Below are 16,293 nucleotides of genomic sequence, written 5' to 3'. Positions count from 1 at the left end.
TGAACATAGTTCTGGTTGTTCGTTGTTGTTGTTGTGTGCCTCCAAGTGATTTTTGACTTATGGTGACCCTAAGGCAAACCTATCATAGGGTTTTCCTGGCAGGTTTCTTCAGAGGGGGGTTGCCATTGCCATCCTTAGAGGCGGAGAGAGGGTGACTCCAGCCAAGATCCCCCAGTGAGTTTTTCTGCTCCAGAGGGGATTTGAACCCTGGTCTCCAGAGTCCTAGCTCAAACCATTATATCTTGCTGACTCTTTTAGTTCTGGAATCGTAAGGTTGGAAGATTGGCAGTTTGAGGCCCTAGTGCTGCATGATGGGTTGAGCTCCCATCACTACTTCCAGCTTCTGCCAACCCAGCAGTTCAAAAGCATGCAAATGCAAGTAGATAAATAGGTACCACCTTAGTAGGAAGTTAACAGTGTTTCATACAGTCATGCTGGCCACATGACAACCGGAGTCGTCTTTGGACAACGCCAGGGCTTTGGCTTAGCAATGGAGATGAGCACTGCACCCTCCAATTGGTTACAACTAGGCATTCATGTCAAGGGGAAACCTTTACCTTTACCTTTAAATATCCTGGACCAAGCATCTGCTCAGAAGCATATGCTTCCACAAGGATGGATTGGGCAAAGTGAGGTGGGTACCACAGGTGACAAATGCTGGGTGACAAGAGTAATAATTTCCTGGCTACATTTCCTGAGCCCCTGACCATTTCTCTGAATCTGAGGATAGAGCTGGAGGAGCTCTGCTGGTCTTCATTTCTTAGTGTATAGCCAAATAAAAAAAATCTCATCAACCTAACTTAGAGGTTGACAGGATGGTTGCTGTCATTTTTTGTTCTTAAAGTATTTATTCTTAATAATTAACTAATGCTGATTTTGATCATTTCTATTTTCCTGTTTTTCTATGTTTAAGATACTTAAACGTGTACAATAAATACAGCGACCTCTTGAATAACAACGCAGAACAAGACGTGACTGATTTTTTGAGCAAAAGGCATGATCTGGACGATTTTGTGCTGGTAGGTATTTATTATATGATTAAAAGCAACCTTTGCTGAGGAATGAACAAATATTGGCAAGGACTGGCTCTTGGAGAGGTTATACTTGAAGTTCATGTCCCCAAGGAGGCATCCTGGATTTATGAATCATTACTTTCAGACTAGATCAACAGAGTGGAAATGTGTGCATTAAGAGAATGATGCAACGTTGTTACAAGGTTTTTTGTGTAACACCAGTGCTGTGAAGATTCACTGCACAGTTTGAATGAGTCTGTTGGGGACCTGAAAAGTGTAAGGTTTCTGCATTCTAAAACAGCGATAGGGAACTAGTGGACCTGCAGACGTTGCTGGTCTCCAACTGTCATCAACCCCAACTGCAAACATGACTGATGATAAAGGATGATGAGAACTGTAGTCCAGCAATATCCCCACCCTCGCTATAAGAGACCAAGGGAGCCCCTGTCCTGAATCATTATAACAGAAGAATGAGAACATTTATTTCAGTCTAGGTTGGGTGTAGAAAGATAGCACAGTTCTGTACCATCTCCTTTTTAAAAGTTGTCGATTTTGTACTTTCGATCTATTAGGAGATAGGAAATCTTTCATGGTTAATAATGCTTTGTAGGCTGAAGCTGATTGCCTGACTTCCTTTCTTCCTCTTCTTTTTTTCATTTTTGGTGCTGTTTCTTAAATCTTTCCTAAATCTCTGTGGGCTGGAGCAATTTGGACGTCTCAGAAAGTTTGCCTTTGAATTCTTACAATGCAAATCTTTCTACTTGCTTGAGATTCTGTTATCTTAAGCCAATTAAGAGAGTGCAGCACAGGCCAATTCAAGACAAAAATGGACAGCAATACAGTAATTATGAGCTTCTAGTCTCATTTCTGTTCCCTTCCAAGTACATACCAGCTAACATTTTGCATTGCAAGTATTCATAACTTGAAAAGATTCTGTTTTTTGGACTACACCTCCATAATTCCCCTAGCCATCAGGGTCAATGGCTCTACCTACAATACTATGGTTAATTTCACTGGCATTATGAGATTGCAAAAAGATAAATATTTGCTGTAAGCATGCAGTGATTGGAAGGCTAGGTCAGTAAGAATGAGCATATCTCAGATCTTGGAAGACAGCATCATCCTACTTCATCCCCATGAAAAAAAATCTAAACATGGTCCCAAATGCATTCTGAGATTGTGAGAAGCATGGTGCCACATTTGGGGGGGGGGGGGCGCTATCAAGGTCTTTTAGGCCCAGATGTAACCTTGTTTACAAAGCAACAAATTCTCAGAGGGCATTTTGGGGCAAAACAATTTTGTCAATTTTTTTTCTTTGATCTGGAGACATAAAAATGACCCCAGCGGGTTGCATGCCACCCTTTACTCACCCCTGCTCTATTAACACAAAAACTCATAGACACAAGTCTTTTCATGGTTATCCTTGCTGTTATAGTAAATTTGTTCTTTTGCAGAAAATCGATAGTTTGACAAAGCTGAAAAAAGAAATTGCCTCCATGCATGTTACTGTCCCTCTGGCCATGTTTTGCCTTGATGCATTAAAGCTGAATGAAGAGCTTTGCAGACGGACTCAGCGGCTGAAAGACAGACTGATTGAGTTTGAAGTGGAGGAAAACAGGGAGGTAAACCAAAGGTATACTCAAGAAAAGAGATTATTACTTTAACTAGAAGTGCATGGAAATTGGTACTTTTGTTGCTTTCAGAAAGAGAGAACAGGATATGTCTTCATGATGCCATTGGTAAATTTCAAAGGCCTGGTTCTGGTGGTTCTAGTAATGCTTCAAACATGGGATTGTATGTATTCTGAGGGGCATTTGGTACCCATACCTAGCTCTATTATTTGGTGAAATCTTCAAGGGAAGAAAGGGGAGGGAGCAGGGCAATCTCCTTAGACCATGGAACTGGGGACAGTGCTGATCTCTTGGCTCTTGTCTCATGAAAGTCGCTACCAAAGCAGTATGTTCCTGCATTTGTGTTGAGAGGAAGTGTAATCCCTGTACTCAAGCTACCTCCTCCTTAGTGCCATCAAACTCTCCTGCTCTCTGATCCCTTAGTCACAATGACACTGAAAAGTGTCTGGAATAGATCAGACATGGCATCTAAAAAGTCAATTACGTTGTTAGACAGACAGATAAAAGAAAGCAAAAAAACCAAAGAACAGGAAGAGGTGCTGCAAATAATATTTGTATATGTTTTGATGCCTGTGAAATTACACACAGCCTTCTGTTTCTGTTTGTAGCATTTGCAATCAGTACAACATAATTGCAGACAAAGTCAGCGAAGTGCCTTTGACCACCGAGGAGCTTGTCGAGCTCACGGCCTACTTGAAAAAATCCAGCGATGTTACTGTTTTTAAGCTGCGTCGTGAAATTAGGGAGGCGATCTACAGACTCGAGTTCCTGATGGACTATGCTGACCTCCCTGGTATGTTCTGAAACAACCAAAAATGAACGTATGCTGCATGGAACCATGGCAAGGGTGACATTAAGATATTGGGATGGTCACCCAGTTAAAGAAAGTTTACAGAGTGAGGTGGGGGTGAGGAATCTTGTGGGAGGCAATTTGCCACTTCCAGATTCTTGCTGGTTTGCTTTCTCTAGCTTTTATGGAAGCAGAGGGCACTACTTCTCTGTCTTTATCCCTAGCAGATCTTTGTATTAAAAAAAAAAATCCTCCTGAAAGCAGTGGGAAAGAGAATACCCATCAATATGGATCTAGCTTTAACTCATCATTAAAGTCTAGCTCCAGGCAAGGAAACAAGTGCTTTTTGTACCCTTTGTTCAGACAGAAACTGTGGCTTTGAAGCTGGCTCCATATTTTGGGAAGGGGTGTCCTTGACTCTAAAAAATACCGTAAAATAAAAACAAATTGGATTAGACTTCTGTCATTTTCATGTTCTTAAGATGGTTTTGAAAGGCAAACTTTTTTTCCTAGATGATGATATAAAACTAAACAGTACTGTTCTCCATTGGCCGGATGAAATTGAGATAATATTTGATGCCAGCAGGAACCAACTGATGAATAGACGGGATCATGCAGAACTTGCTTTGGTAAAAAGGTATGATGAAATGGCTTCTAGAGATTTTGAGGGTTTGATTGAGTGCATGTATTTGAATGAACAAACCTGATTTACCTTGGACTCATATGCAAACTGTAATGCAGTCATCTTTAGGGTCTCCACCCCCATCTCTCTGTTTTTAATAATATGGTTCTTACCTCAAAAATATGCCAAGTATATTTTAGGGTCAATGCATACAAAAATGAAGTTTTGCACAATTATGCAAAACATTTCCACAATTCAGTGTGCTGGTAATGGGCTATAAAGCCCTAAATGGCTTTGGTCCAGTCTATTTAACATCTATTATGATCCCATCTGCCCCAAGATCCTTAGAAAGAGCTTTCTAGCTTTATAGGCATCCCTGTTGGGAATGCAAGATAGACTTCTTGTTACTGCTACTAGGCTCTGGATCTCCCTTCCCAGGAAAGCCAGAATAACCCCATCCTTGCTGTTCTTCCATCAACCAGCGAAGACTTTTTTATTCCAATAGGTTTTTAGAACTGAAGTTTTTAAGGAAAGGCCCTTTAAGAGGATGCTAAATTGTTTTTAGTGAACTATTTTAACTGCTTTTTATTATATTTCTCTGTGCGTTTTCAATTGTTTTAATGCTGTGAATTGTATTTTAATGTTGGTCTTTGTATCTTTTTAGGTAAATTATACTTTTTAAATAGTGAACCACGTTGAGCCCCCATTTTGAGGAAAAGGCAGGATATAAATCAAGATGATAATAGTGAGGATGGTGGTGGTGTATATTTCATTGGAAAATATGTTTAAAATAATGCAGAGGATTGAATGTTTATGTAGAACATATGAACATCAGTCCTTATTTAGGACCATGTTAACACAGAAACCACCTAAACATCTCATTTATATCCAAATGTATATCCAAAGTTGAGTTATAGATCCTTTATGTATTTGTTTTATTTAGAAATGTTGCATCATGTTTTCTTTTACAAAAGGTAAATTTGAAGTATCTTCATTCTTCACTTCATTTTTTTCTTTTATTTACTTCAGTTGAAGAACATTCTTTAACATGATACTAAGTTTGGCTCTTTTTGATTTCAAATAGGTGCTCAGAGTTTGAAGCTATCCTTGAAGGTTACAACAAAGAAGTTGAAAGTTTCCGAAAGAAGGATGTCATGACCATGGAAGAAATGAAGAACAACGTGGAAAAATTTAATGAGTTGTCTAAGAATTTGGACTTTGCCCTGGCAGAATATGAAGTTAGTCTTGATAGGGAGGAATATGCAATTGAATTGTTTACTTAATTGATTTTATGCCATTATGCATGGGAGGAAGAAAAGATAGGGAGACATTTCTTCCCTCCCTCACAAAAATATAAGAGGTGTGCTAACATGCCAATGTGAAGTTAGTGTGAACATGTGCGGTGCAGTGCTCATCTGGGAAATATAGGTTTGAGGCCTCACTTTTCTCCAAATCTCACACAGGCCTTGAGCTTATGGCCTTGATCAAAGGAGGATGACGGAAATGGTGAAAGGTCTGGAAAGTGTGCCCTATGAAGAAAGACTTAGGGAGCTGGGTATGTTCAGCATAGAGAAGAGAAGCTTAAGATGTGATATGATAGCCTTGTTTAAATATTTGAAGGGATGTCATATTGAGAAGAGAGCAAGCTTGTTTTCTGCTGCTCCGGAAAATAGGACATAATATAGCAAAGGATGCAAGCTGCAGGAGAAGAGATTCCACCTCAACATTGAGAGGAACTTCCTAACAGTAAGGGCTGTTCAACGGTGGAACACACTCCCTCAGAGAGAGGTGGAGTCTCCTTCCTTAGAGGTCTTTAAGCAGAGGCTGGATGGCCATCTGTCAGGGATGCTTTGGTTGAGAGTTCCTGCATGGCAGGGGGTTGGACTAGATGGTCGTTGTGGTCTCTTCCAACTCTATGGTTCTATGATTCTGAGATGAGGTTGGTAAAGCATGGCCCATGGGCTACATGTGGCCCTTTGGACCAGAAAGTGTGGCCGTGAAGACTCCCAGCCCCCCTTCATCCCCATGTGCTGGTTTGAGGATGATTTTCGCCTTAAAATCAGGCCAGAATTCCCAACATTGGCTGAAAATGTAGAGGTTTACCTCTCATCTTCATCCCCTTAAAAAGTTTCTGAAAAGTTGACAAAAATGGCAGTTGGAAATAATGTTACAGTATGCCGAAATGCAGTGGTGTGGCTCACAAGAGGACCGCAGTTGTCCACCCTTGTGGCCAGGGATTTATTGTCAAGAAAAGACTTGGTTTGAAGCCTCCTTATAAACTAATAATTTTGTGTGAAGTCAAAGGCTTTCATGGCCGGCATCCATAGTTTTTTGTGGGTTTTGGGGGGCTATGTTACTGTTAATTAAATAGAGACCCTGAGGCTTTGCCATTCAACAACAGAACAATACATAGATTAACATGCAAATCACTTCCCCTCAACCAACAGTATATATACTGTATATATACTGGCACAGCCACAGATGCTGGTGAAACGTCAGGAAGAAACTGTTCTAGAACATGGCCACATAGCCCGAAAAACCCACAAAAAACATAATGTTGTGTTGAACAGATCAATTTTGAAAACAGAAACAATGCCGTTTTTTTTTGTTCCAGGCTATTAATAAGGAAGAAGAACTACTTGAACGGGAGAAAAGTCAGTTTCCTCTACTTCAGACCATTATCACACACAAACAGCCCTTTGAGCAGCTTTGGGTGACTGCTTATAATTTCCACGTAAAGTCTGAGGAATGGATGAATGGTGAGGATCCGTTCATGTTAATAAATTGTTTTCAACGAAATTGGGGATTTTTTGGGAGGTTAAATTTCCGAAACTTTTGATTTTGATTTTGGTGGAGATATAGAAATATACTGTGTGTGCTTTTTATGAAAAGCAAAGAGACCAACTTTTGCACAGCAGAACCAGTGTGGGACAGTGATTAAAATGTTGAATTGGTTAGGGATTGGGGAGTTGAGAAATCCAGAAGCCAGGCCCAATTGTGCCAGGAAATATTACTTCTTCTCAGCCTGACTTACCTGACCAGACTGCTGTAAAGATAAAAGGGAAGAAAGCAGTGTAGATCTTCTTGAGCTCATTAGAAGCAAAGCAAGATATAGGTATAACAAATCAATCAGTCAATCTATATGCTCATAAAGATAAAATAACTATTTGAAAAGCCCATGGTTCACACCCAGGCAAACACTGGTCAGAAAATCATTTCTACATGGAAATGGTCTTTGTCTGGTAAGATATATTTTCCCATCGAGGCAATTTCAAAGCTTTCATCTGGTAAAATGAATCTCTCCAGGTGCTTTGAAATATTCAGGATGCTTGTTTTCTTTTCTGATTCTGCATGCAGGACCTCTGGCACAGTTGAATGCTGAAGAAATCAGTGAGGAGGTCTCAAACATGTGGAGGACTGTATACAAGTTGACCAAGACCTTTGTGGATCTTCCTGGCCCTAAGCGTTTAGCAGAAAATGTGAAATTTAAAATTGACAAATTCAAACAACACCTCCCTGTCCTCTCTATTGCCTGCAATCGTGGGATGAAAGACAGGCACTGGGAGCAGGTACTGTACAATGAAAAGATGTCAATCAAGGCTGTGTGAATTATTTTGATACAACGGTATTTGCAACTCCTTGAATGAAAAGTGTATGCTGATCTTCCCACCGGACTGAAGCTGGTCATGCCAGCACATGGTATGACTGAATTTGAACTGAATATATATAAGTGGTGAATTGACCTAATGCATTGATTCCCACCCTGTGGATCTCTAAATACAGTCGGTCCTTCTTATACATGGATTTTTTATACACGGATTCAAGCATACACGGTTTGAAAATGTTCCAAAAAAGTATACATTTACCTTGATTTTCCATTTTTTATTAGGGACACCATTTTGCTGTGTCATTATATTTAATGGGACTTGAACATACACAGATTTTGTTATACATGGGGGATCTTGGAACCAAACCCCAGCGTATAACAAGGGTCCACTGTATAGTTGAACAAAAACTCCCAGAATCGCTCATCACTTGCCATACTAGCAAGGGTCTTCTAGGAACTGAAGTCTATATTGGGATCAGTACCAGAAAAATGGGTAAGGAGATAGTCTCCTTTCTCTTATATGAGGAATGCAGGATAGTGAAAACTTGTTCTGAATACTGATATACCTTTCCCTTCCCCATTCCTTGCTTTCTGCCTTCCTTCTCTCTCTTCAAAACATTTTTATCATTAAAAAAAAAGATTTTCATATACTTCTTTCGATACTTGTTACAGCCTTGTAGCATTCTGACTGAATGTTATGGTTACTTTTTTCAATCTCACACATTTTTATTTTTAGATTAGCGATGTAGTTGGATATGAGATCAGACCGGATGAAACAACTTCCCTCATGAATATGTTGGAATATGGACTTTCAAAATATATTGAGAAGTAAGAAATCCTCTCAGGGATATTTGTTGTACATTTTAAAACAGGGGTGAGCAGGTTTGGGAGGTCTTTGGGGTAATTTTTGGCTCCTAGGACAAACCACAGCTGCAACAGTATAAGAAGATAACATCTTAAGTGACTGAAAAATTGCGTCCAGTTTTATAAATCATCTTTTTTAGGGATTTAAGGGGGGAAATTGTTAGTAGTGGCAGAAAAAGCCATTTATTTTCATTGGAACTCTTTTTCTGGCAGGGAGGTTCTTTGGGAGGGCATCCAGAAGGAGCCCATGGAAAGCATGCAATCTGAAGGCTATGCAGACCTATGTTAAAAGAATGAAGAAAAAAAACCCTTTAATTTCTATTTAATGTTTTCTGAATGTTTATACAATTGTGTGTGTGTTTATAGCTAATGTGTAAAGACAATCAGAAAACTTTGCAGCTCAGTTTGGATTTTTTAGTGTCAGATATTTATCAGGAAGGATCTTGGTCTTGCTTCAGAATGATCTGGCAAAGTGATGCCAAACTACTAGCAGAAAACAACAACAGACTTGGAACAATTACTAAAGAAAGTTAAAGAAGTCAGGCTTGATGTTGAAAACCTGGAAGACAAAAATTGTGACCATGGAAGACTTACATAAATTCAGTTTACAAAATGATGAAATCTGAGACGTGTTGCACTATATTTAGTTATTTTAAAATTTCCGTTTCCATCTAGGTTAGAACCTATAGGAGCCGCAGCCAGCAAGGAGTATTCCTTAGAGAAAAACATGGAGAAAATGAAATCGGAATGGGCCAACATCTGCTTCACTTTTGTAAAATACCGAGACACGGCAAGTACCTTCCTTTTAACAATTCTGTTTTGAACCGTCATTCTAGTTCTTTTCTTGAGTAGTTTTGTTGCATGTTGCTTCATTGGAGTCAATAGTTCTACTGCTGATGCTTCCATGGGAATAGAATAGTTCCCAAATTTCTGTTTGTTTATTAGTTGTTTAGTTAGCTATATTTAACCCCATTTATTTATTTGTGATATTAAAAACATAACTGAGTGAGTGTTGCAGTGCAGAGTGCAGGGCTGCTGTTATTCAAGACATTATTCATCATTGCTCATTCATCATTTGACTGTTTTAAGTTCGCCCTCTGATGAATTTCTTCACTAGCTGATGGTTGAGAGAGTAAATGGCCCACAGTCACCCAGTGAGTTTCATGGCTCAGTGGGACTTGAAATTGAATCTTTCAACTCCCAGTTCAACATTATAACCATTACACCTCTCTCTCTTTTTCTGTCTTGCATTTCTCCAAGTCATAGGCATCTGTCAAGCTGACTAATATCTCCCCGTTATATACATGTTTTGTGACACCATATGGATCCACACTCTTAGAATGAAAATTGTGACTAATATATTTGTTTATGATACGAAAAGGAAAAATGAGATAACTGTGCTGGGAAGGATCATACTATTTTAAGATCAAAGCAATGAAACATTGAATCCTTGTACTGAACAAAAAATTTTTTTTACAGGATACCAGCATTCTTTCAGCGATTGATGACATCCAGCTCTTGCTTGATGATCACATTGTCAAAACCCAGACAATGTGTGGTTCTCCATTCATCAAACCAATTGAAGCAGAGTGTCGGGTAAAGAAAAATAGGACTTGTCTGTGCTTCTGATTTTTTTTATAGTGTGTGTGTGTGTGTGTATGTATGTGTTTGCATGCATGTTTAAACAGTTTAAGCCCATTCCCAGTTCGTGAGAACATGAGGTGTTATAATCTCACATGATGACTGGGTGAAGAAAATCCTCATCAAGTTTGCAGATGACACAAAACTGAGAGGGATGGCTAACACATTGCAAGATAGGGACATAATTCAAAAGGGCCTAGATAAACAAGAACATTGGGTAGAGAGTAATATAATGAAATCGAATTGACAAATGCAAAATTCTACATTTAGGGTACAAAAACCAAATGTGCAGGTAGATGATGGGGAATACATGGTTTCAGCAGTACTATATGCAAAAAGGACCTTTGATTATTGTTGATCATAAATTGAACATGAGCTCACAGTGTGATGCTGCAGCAAAAAAAGTGAATGCTTTTTTAACCTGCATTAATAGAAGCACAGGAGTTTATCAGACAAGGGAAATTGGAAGTATAATCCAATGGCAATCTCAACGCAATCATGGGGTTTAATGTTATTGCGTGATAACCCACTACACACAAATTCGGGCAATGGGAAGTCAGTCCAAGTGTAATCATGGGGTTTCACATTATTGCGTGATAGACTGCCACACGCAAATTCGGGCAATGGCATGCTATTTTTGGGCAACGGGGAGCCAGTTCGAATGCAATGAGCATTCACGTAATATCGCTAAACTAGCGACTTTACGTGAATGCGTTCTGGCCCCACTTTCTTTTCATTCAAAATTAAGAGAAATTCCTCCTGTGTGATAAACTCCACAGTTTCCAAGATGAAGGATATAGTAGTATTAGTCCCACTATATTCTGCACTGGTCAGGCCTCATCTGGAGTATGATGTTCAGTTCTGGGTGAAGCATTTTAAGAAGGATGTGGACAATTTGGTGTATGTTCAGAGAAGGGCAACAAGGATAAGAGGTATGGAGAGCAAACCTGCGAGGAAAAATTGAAGGAGCTGGGCTTGGTGAAGAGAAGACTGACAGGTGACAGGACTGCACTTTTGAAATATCTCAAGAACAAGGCTGGACATCTACTTGCTGGAGGTGCTTTAGCTGGAGGTCCTGCATTGAACAGATGGTTGGCTACATGGCCCATGAGGCCTCTTCCAACACTATGATTCTGTGACTCTATTTGTATTCTGTTGCAAACCATCCAGAGATCTCTATCATTCATCTTTTGTTCCAAAGAACTCATCTGGCCAAGGTGTTTTTTTATTTCGTTTTGTTGTGATGTTGTGCAGTTTTGAAAATGTACTTGTGCAGCAGTTTGGAAAAAAGAGAGAAAACAGTCCACTAAAGTCCACTCTTTAGTCTTTGAGTGAGAATCTGAAATAGGTTTTCTTGGAGAACTGTAATTGAAATAATCTGTTCACAGAGATGGGAAGATAAACTTGTCACGATGCAAGAGATTTTAGACGGCTGGTTGAAATGCCAGGCAACATGGCTTTATCTGGAACCCATCTTCAGTTCTGAAGACATCATTGCTCAGATGCCAGAGGAGGGCAGGAAGTTTAAAATAGTGGATACTTACTGGAAGGACATCATGGTACAAGCAGTAAGTACTTGTAATTTATTTATTTATTTATTTTAATACTAGCAGAAGTACCACCTTTCACATGGTTAGAAATTTGGGGACTGAAGGAAAATTTCATGGGATGGAGTCAGAATTCTTATGGAAGGACAATGCCTTCTTTTGCCCACCATCCATAGCTATACTCCTAGGAGGAGGTAGCCTTGGGCCAGCAATGCAAGAGATCTTAATTCAACTCTATGAACCATGCAACATTCCTACACAGGGATCCTGGATGTCAGACTGGCTGACATATCCTTTTTCTTCTTCCTCTATTCAACAGTCACTTTGCATTCCATGTCCATTAAATATACTCAGGTTGCATCCGCACTGCAAAAACAATCCAGGTCGACACCACTAACTGCCATGGCTCAATCCTATGGAATTCTGGGAATTGTAGTTTGTTGTGATCTTTATTTTTCTGAGATTTTTCAGTCCTTTTTGTCCTTTCCCCTTGCTCTTCCTCCCCTCAAGGATGACCCCCCCCACAAAAAAACTCACCTTTTTGCTCTAATTTTCTCCAAAATGGTCCCCCCCCCAAATTCCCTCTAGCAGCCCAATCCATTTTAGAGCCAGGAGACAAAAAGGCAAGAAAGAAGAGGAAGTCCTAGGGAATGAAAACATGACAATAATGCCCCCATACTCCAGGGTGTTTGGGTACATTTTGTGGGGAAATATATATATATATATATATTTCTTTTTACAATGAGATATAGTAGGTGTGTGTTTGGCTGTCAAGGTTTTGGGGGGCTAATGCATCCCCTAGCTTCCCACCCCTGTTCAACATGTTCTGCAGAACAAAACTGAAAATACAGTTTCTCAGGACCATTTGTTTGTTTCAACAATAACAGGTGAAAGACACCAGAGTATTGGTTGCCACTGAGCAGCCGAAAATGTTGGACAGACTTCAGGAAGCAAATTTGCTTTTGGAAGATATTCAGAAGGGCCTGAATACGTACTTAGAGAAGAAAAGATTATTTTTTCCAAGGTGGGTTCATCGACAAGTCCCAGTTTCTAGCAAATGAACATTAATTTAAAATGTTGACTGGTTGAGACACAGGACACATATGGTACTGTCCTGCATGGAAAACTTTCTACAGATATTAAAAGAACTGGCCAACTTTATAGAAGAACACTTCACAGAAAAAGAGACCCATGGGATCTAAACAAAGACCACATCCAATTTTTAGGCTCTGTCTATTTATGTAGGCTTCCATCCAGGCTCACATCCTGTTTCACCTAAGTGGCCAACCTGGGGTTTCAATAAAAAATTCATAAGCAGGTCTTGAAGGGAATCACTGCCATCCTCTTAGCTCCTCAGTGACCAATATTGAGAAACATGCTGCCTCTGATCCTGGAGATAATATTATAGAGCTTGGAAAAGGTTTTTTTTTTAAAACTACAATGGTCAGAATCCCCCAGCCAGTATGACCCAAATTCCTTACTCGATGTAACCATCATGTTTTTAGTCCCCATTAATTTGCCTAATTTACCTTTTAAAGCCATAGTAATGAGTGTCCATCACATCCATTGACTCTGACTGTCATCTATGTCCAGGGCTTTAGGCAAAAGTCTTTCCCACCATTTGTACCCAACTACAGATTTGTTGGTTGGATGAAGTAGGACACCCTGCTTGGGACACCTGGCCTCTCCATTAAAGTCATAGATAGATAAGCAGTGGTCCTTCCCCATTAAAGTCATGGATAGATAAGGTAATCCTCATTTGGTACACACATATATTTTAGGGGTTTGTCACTTGTATTGCATTAACAGCAACAGAAATAAACAGAATAAACACTGAGATAATATACATATTGTTCCTTCTTATCGTGCACACATTGTGTTATACATCTTGGCCCTGCACTCTTTTATCTGTTCTGTCCAAACGTATTTCAGTGTCCCTATGAATTTATGGCCCAATCATCCCTTGTTTACACACTAATGGAAACCATCTCAGTAAACTGGCCATATTTAGAGAGCAATTCATCTGCTGTGATGAGTTCGTCTTTCTCCCATGCAGCTTTTGTTCTGAACTGTACTTAAAATCTCTTTTGAACAGATTCTTCTTCCTTTCTAATGATGAGTTGCTGGAGATTCTGTCGGAAACCAAGGATCCTCTCCGTGTCCAGCCACACTTGAAGAAGTGCTTTGAGGGAATTGCAAAACTAGAATTTACTGATGACATGGAGATCACGGGCATGATCAGCTCTGAGAAGGAAGTTGTGCCTTTTATTAAGAAAATCTTCCCTGCGCACGCCAAAGTAATTTTTGCATATTTTTCTTCTCAATTTCATTATTATTATCATTGTACATAATAATAATCAAAATATGCTTCTGAGATAATGCTTCTGAAGCTTTATTACTGATTCTTTTTGTTCGTTTGTTTAAATGAGAAAGTGAAAAGCAGCAGAGGAAATGGCATATGACTTGTAAATGAAATAATAGAGTACAAACAATGGACTTTATCAAACTGGCTAGAAATGTGGAGTTTTAACAGAATGAAATTGTCTTTGGTTGATACTTATCACATGATGCTGTGTCTGTCCTGCTGCTGTCGCCTTGCATTCCATTTGTTAGTATAGTGCACCTTTTCATTGGTGGGCAAAACCAATCAATAGGCTTTCAGTCTCACTGCTATTCCATTACTACGGCTATCATGTGATAGGTCCTTTCACATGATGAGGTGGTTGCCAACCACAATCGCTAGTTCTCACCCTTCCTCCTGAAAGGTATCATTTGACAGTGCAGAAAATAGAGCACACAACCACGGATCACCAAAATGCTATCATAGACGAAAGTTTCATAAGAAATGATGCTAAACTGGTATGCTTCCATTCTTAAACTAGCATGATTGTGGCAAGACAGGAGACTGGTGTGATAAAGCCCAACATCTGGCTAGAAAAGCCAGGTTGTTGTGGTTCAACACATCTGGATGGCATTGGGTAGTGGAAGGGTAGTCTATATGGTTTCTCTCTGATGGCAAAATGTTCTTTCTTACCATGAATGTTCACCTTCTGACACTCTATGTTGTTCATGTCCCGTTTTCATTTTTCATTTTTAGGGCATGGTGGAGAAATGGCTGTCACAAGTAGAAGAAATGATGTTGGCCAGTATTAGGCATGTCATATCAAAGGGCATTGAAGGTTATGATGAGGTAATAAATAATACACAAATACCCTATAATGATCTACTTGGCATCTTGAATCCATGAACACAATCAAATTAATGTGATACCATCACCAATAACTTCCTATCAGCAACATATCGGCAGACATTTGGAGTTGGTCGGGGTGGGGATGTTGTCCTAGACATATACTTGTATTTTGGAATGTTATGTTAATATTTGTTATTTTTTTAAAGGTTCCCCGGAAGAAGTGGGTGTTGCAATGGCCAGGACAAATTGTTATCTGTGTGTCATCCATCTTCTGGACAAAAGAAGTATCAGAAGCTATTAAAAAAAGTGCCTTACTGGTAAGGCTTTAAAAAGGAACAAAAATAAAGTTATGGTATTAATTGTTTGAAGGCTGTATGGGAACAAATAAATGTGTATCCTGATAAATTAATAGTTTTACAGGGCTGAATGTTAATAGTTAGTTGCTTTCCCAAACAATAAGCACAGAATTAAAGACTTGAAATTCCTTATTAATATATCTGCCTACATGTTGAAAATATTCCATCATACATTTAACACTGGCTTAAATCTGATTCAGAATTAGCCATGCTTAACCCATTGAAATCAACAAGTTTAAGCAAACCTGACTCTGCACTGGTTTTAAGCTGTTATATGTAACATGTTATTATTTAGAAATCCAAAAGAGTCAGTGTGGTGTAATGACTGATTCTAACTAACAGAGTGCTGGACCAGGACTTGACAAGTCCTGGTTGAATCATAGGTTTAAGTCTCCACTAAGTCATGAAATTTGATCTTGGTAAGCTTTCTCACAGAGTTGGAAGAAGAGGTCCATATATACTGCTTTGACTTTAATGGAATAAAGGTAGGATATATTTGTAACTTACATACAAATAAGTAAGTCAGTGTACATTGGCTTTGTGGTCATCCTTTTCCAGGCCCTCCAGACTCAGTCTCCTTAACTGTTAACAGGATTATTTGATCATGTGCCGCTGCACTTCATGAGATCGTATCAGGTTTCCAGGTTTTAAATGAGAGGTTGTGCCAGCATAGCAGCTAAGAAATTACACCCAAAAGTCCCCAGTTAGATTTTGCGATGAAAGAGAAGACATGGGATGGCCTGCTGGTTTGGGGATAGTTTGGACAAAATGTGTGCCCCACAAACTATTCCAGGTTTTGGAGCTTTCGGTTCCTAACCTACCATGATGAACTCAACTCTACCTCTGCATATAGGAATGCATAATTCAATTGCTGCATATAAATTGCAAGACATTTGGATGTGGATGTATATAGATACCAACTGAACAATCTGTTTCATCATTCATATCTTGAGATATTTATACTTTAGATTGCATCTCCAAGAATCCTCTAGCTGGCATGGCCATTGGTCATGTTAGCTGAGGGATTCTGAG

General features: G+C 39.3%; 1 protein-coding gene across 1 annotated transcript in view; it reads left to right on the top strand.

Annotated features, from left to right (window-relative positions):
- Window positions 1-16,293, top strand: part of LOC149306370 (dynein axonemal heavy chain 3-like) — a 70,702-nt gene that overhangs the window by 15,891 nt on the left and 38,518 nt on the right. The window contains exons 13-27 of the mRNA XM_089477087.1: window positions 914-1,019; window positions 2,468-2,646; window positions 3,253-3,437; window positions 3,948-4,071; window positions 5,141-5,294; window positions 6,671-6,815; window positions 7,414-7,625; window positions 8,400-8,491; window positions 9,203-9,317; window positions 10,007-10,123; window positions 11,557-11,736; window positions 12,603-12,739; window positions 13,811-14,012; window positions 14,813-14,905; window positions 15,112-15,222. Coding sequence (XP_089333213.1) covers window positions 914-1,019; window positions 2,468-2,646; window positions 3,253-3,437; window positions 3,948-4,071; window positions 5,141-5,294; window positions 6,671-6,815; window positions 7,414-7,625; window positions 8,400-8,491; window positions 9,203-9,317; window positions 10,007-10,123; window positions 11,557-11,736; window positions 12,603-12,739; window positions 13,811-14,012; window positions 14,813-14,905; window positions 15,112-15,222 — 2,152 coding nt within the window. The remainder of the gene's footprint in view (window positions 1-913; window positions 1,020-2,467; window positions 2,647-3,252; window positions 3,438-3,947; window positions 4,072-5,140; window positions 5,295-6,670; window positions 6,816-7,413; window positions 7,626-8,399; window positions 8,492-9,202; window positions 9,318-10,006; window positions 10,124-11,556; window positions 11,737-12,602; window positions 12,740-13,810; window positions 14,013-14,812; window positions 14,906-15,111; window positions 15,223-16,293) is intronic.

Source organism: Sceloporus occidentalis, unplaced genomic scaffold (genome assembly GCF_023333645.1).
Source record: "Sceloporus occidentalis isolate IW3139 unplaced genomic scaffold, rSceOcc1.0.p SCAF_10, whole genome shotgun sequence".
Taxonomy (NCBI): domain Eukaryota; kingdom Metazoa; phylum Chordata; class Lepidosauria; order Squamata; family Phrynosomatidae; genus Sceloporus; species Sceloporus occidentalis.
The sequence above is the reverse complement of the archived record's forward strand: the minus strand, read 5'-3'. Positions and strand labels throughout refer to the sequence as shown.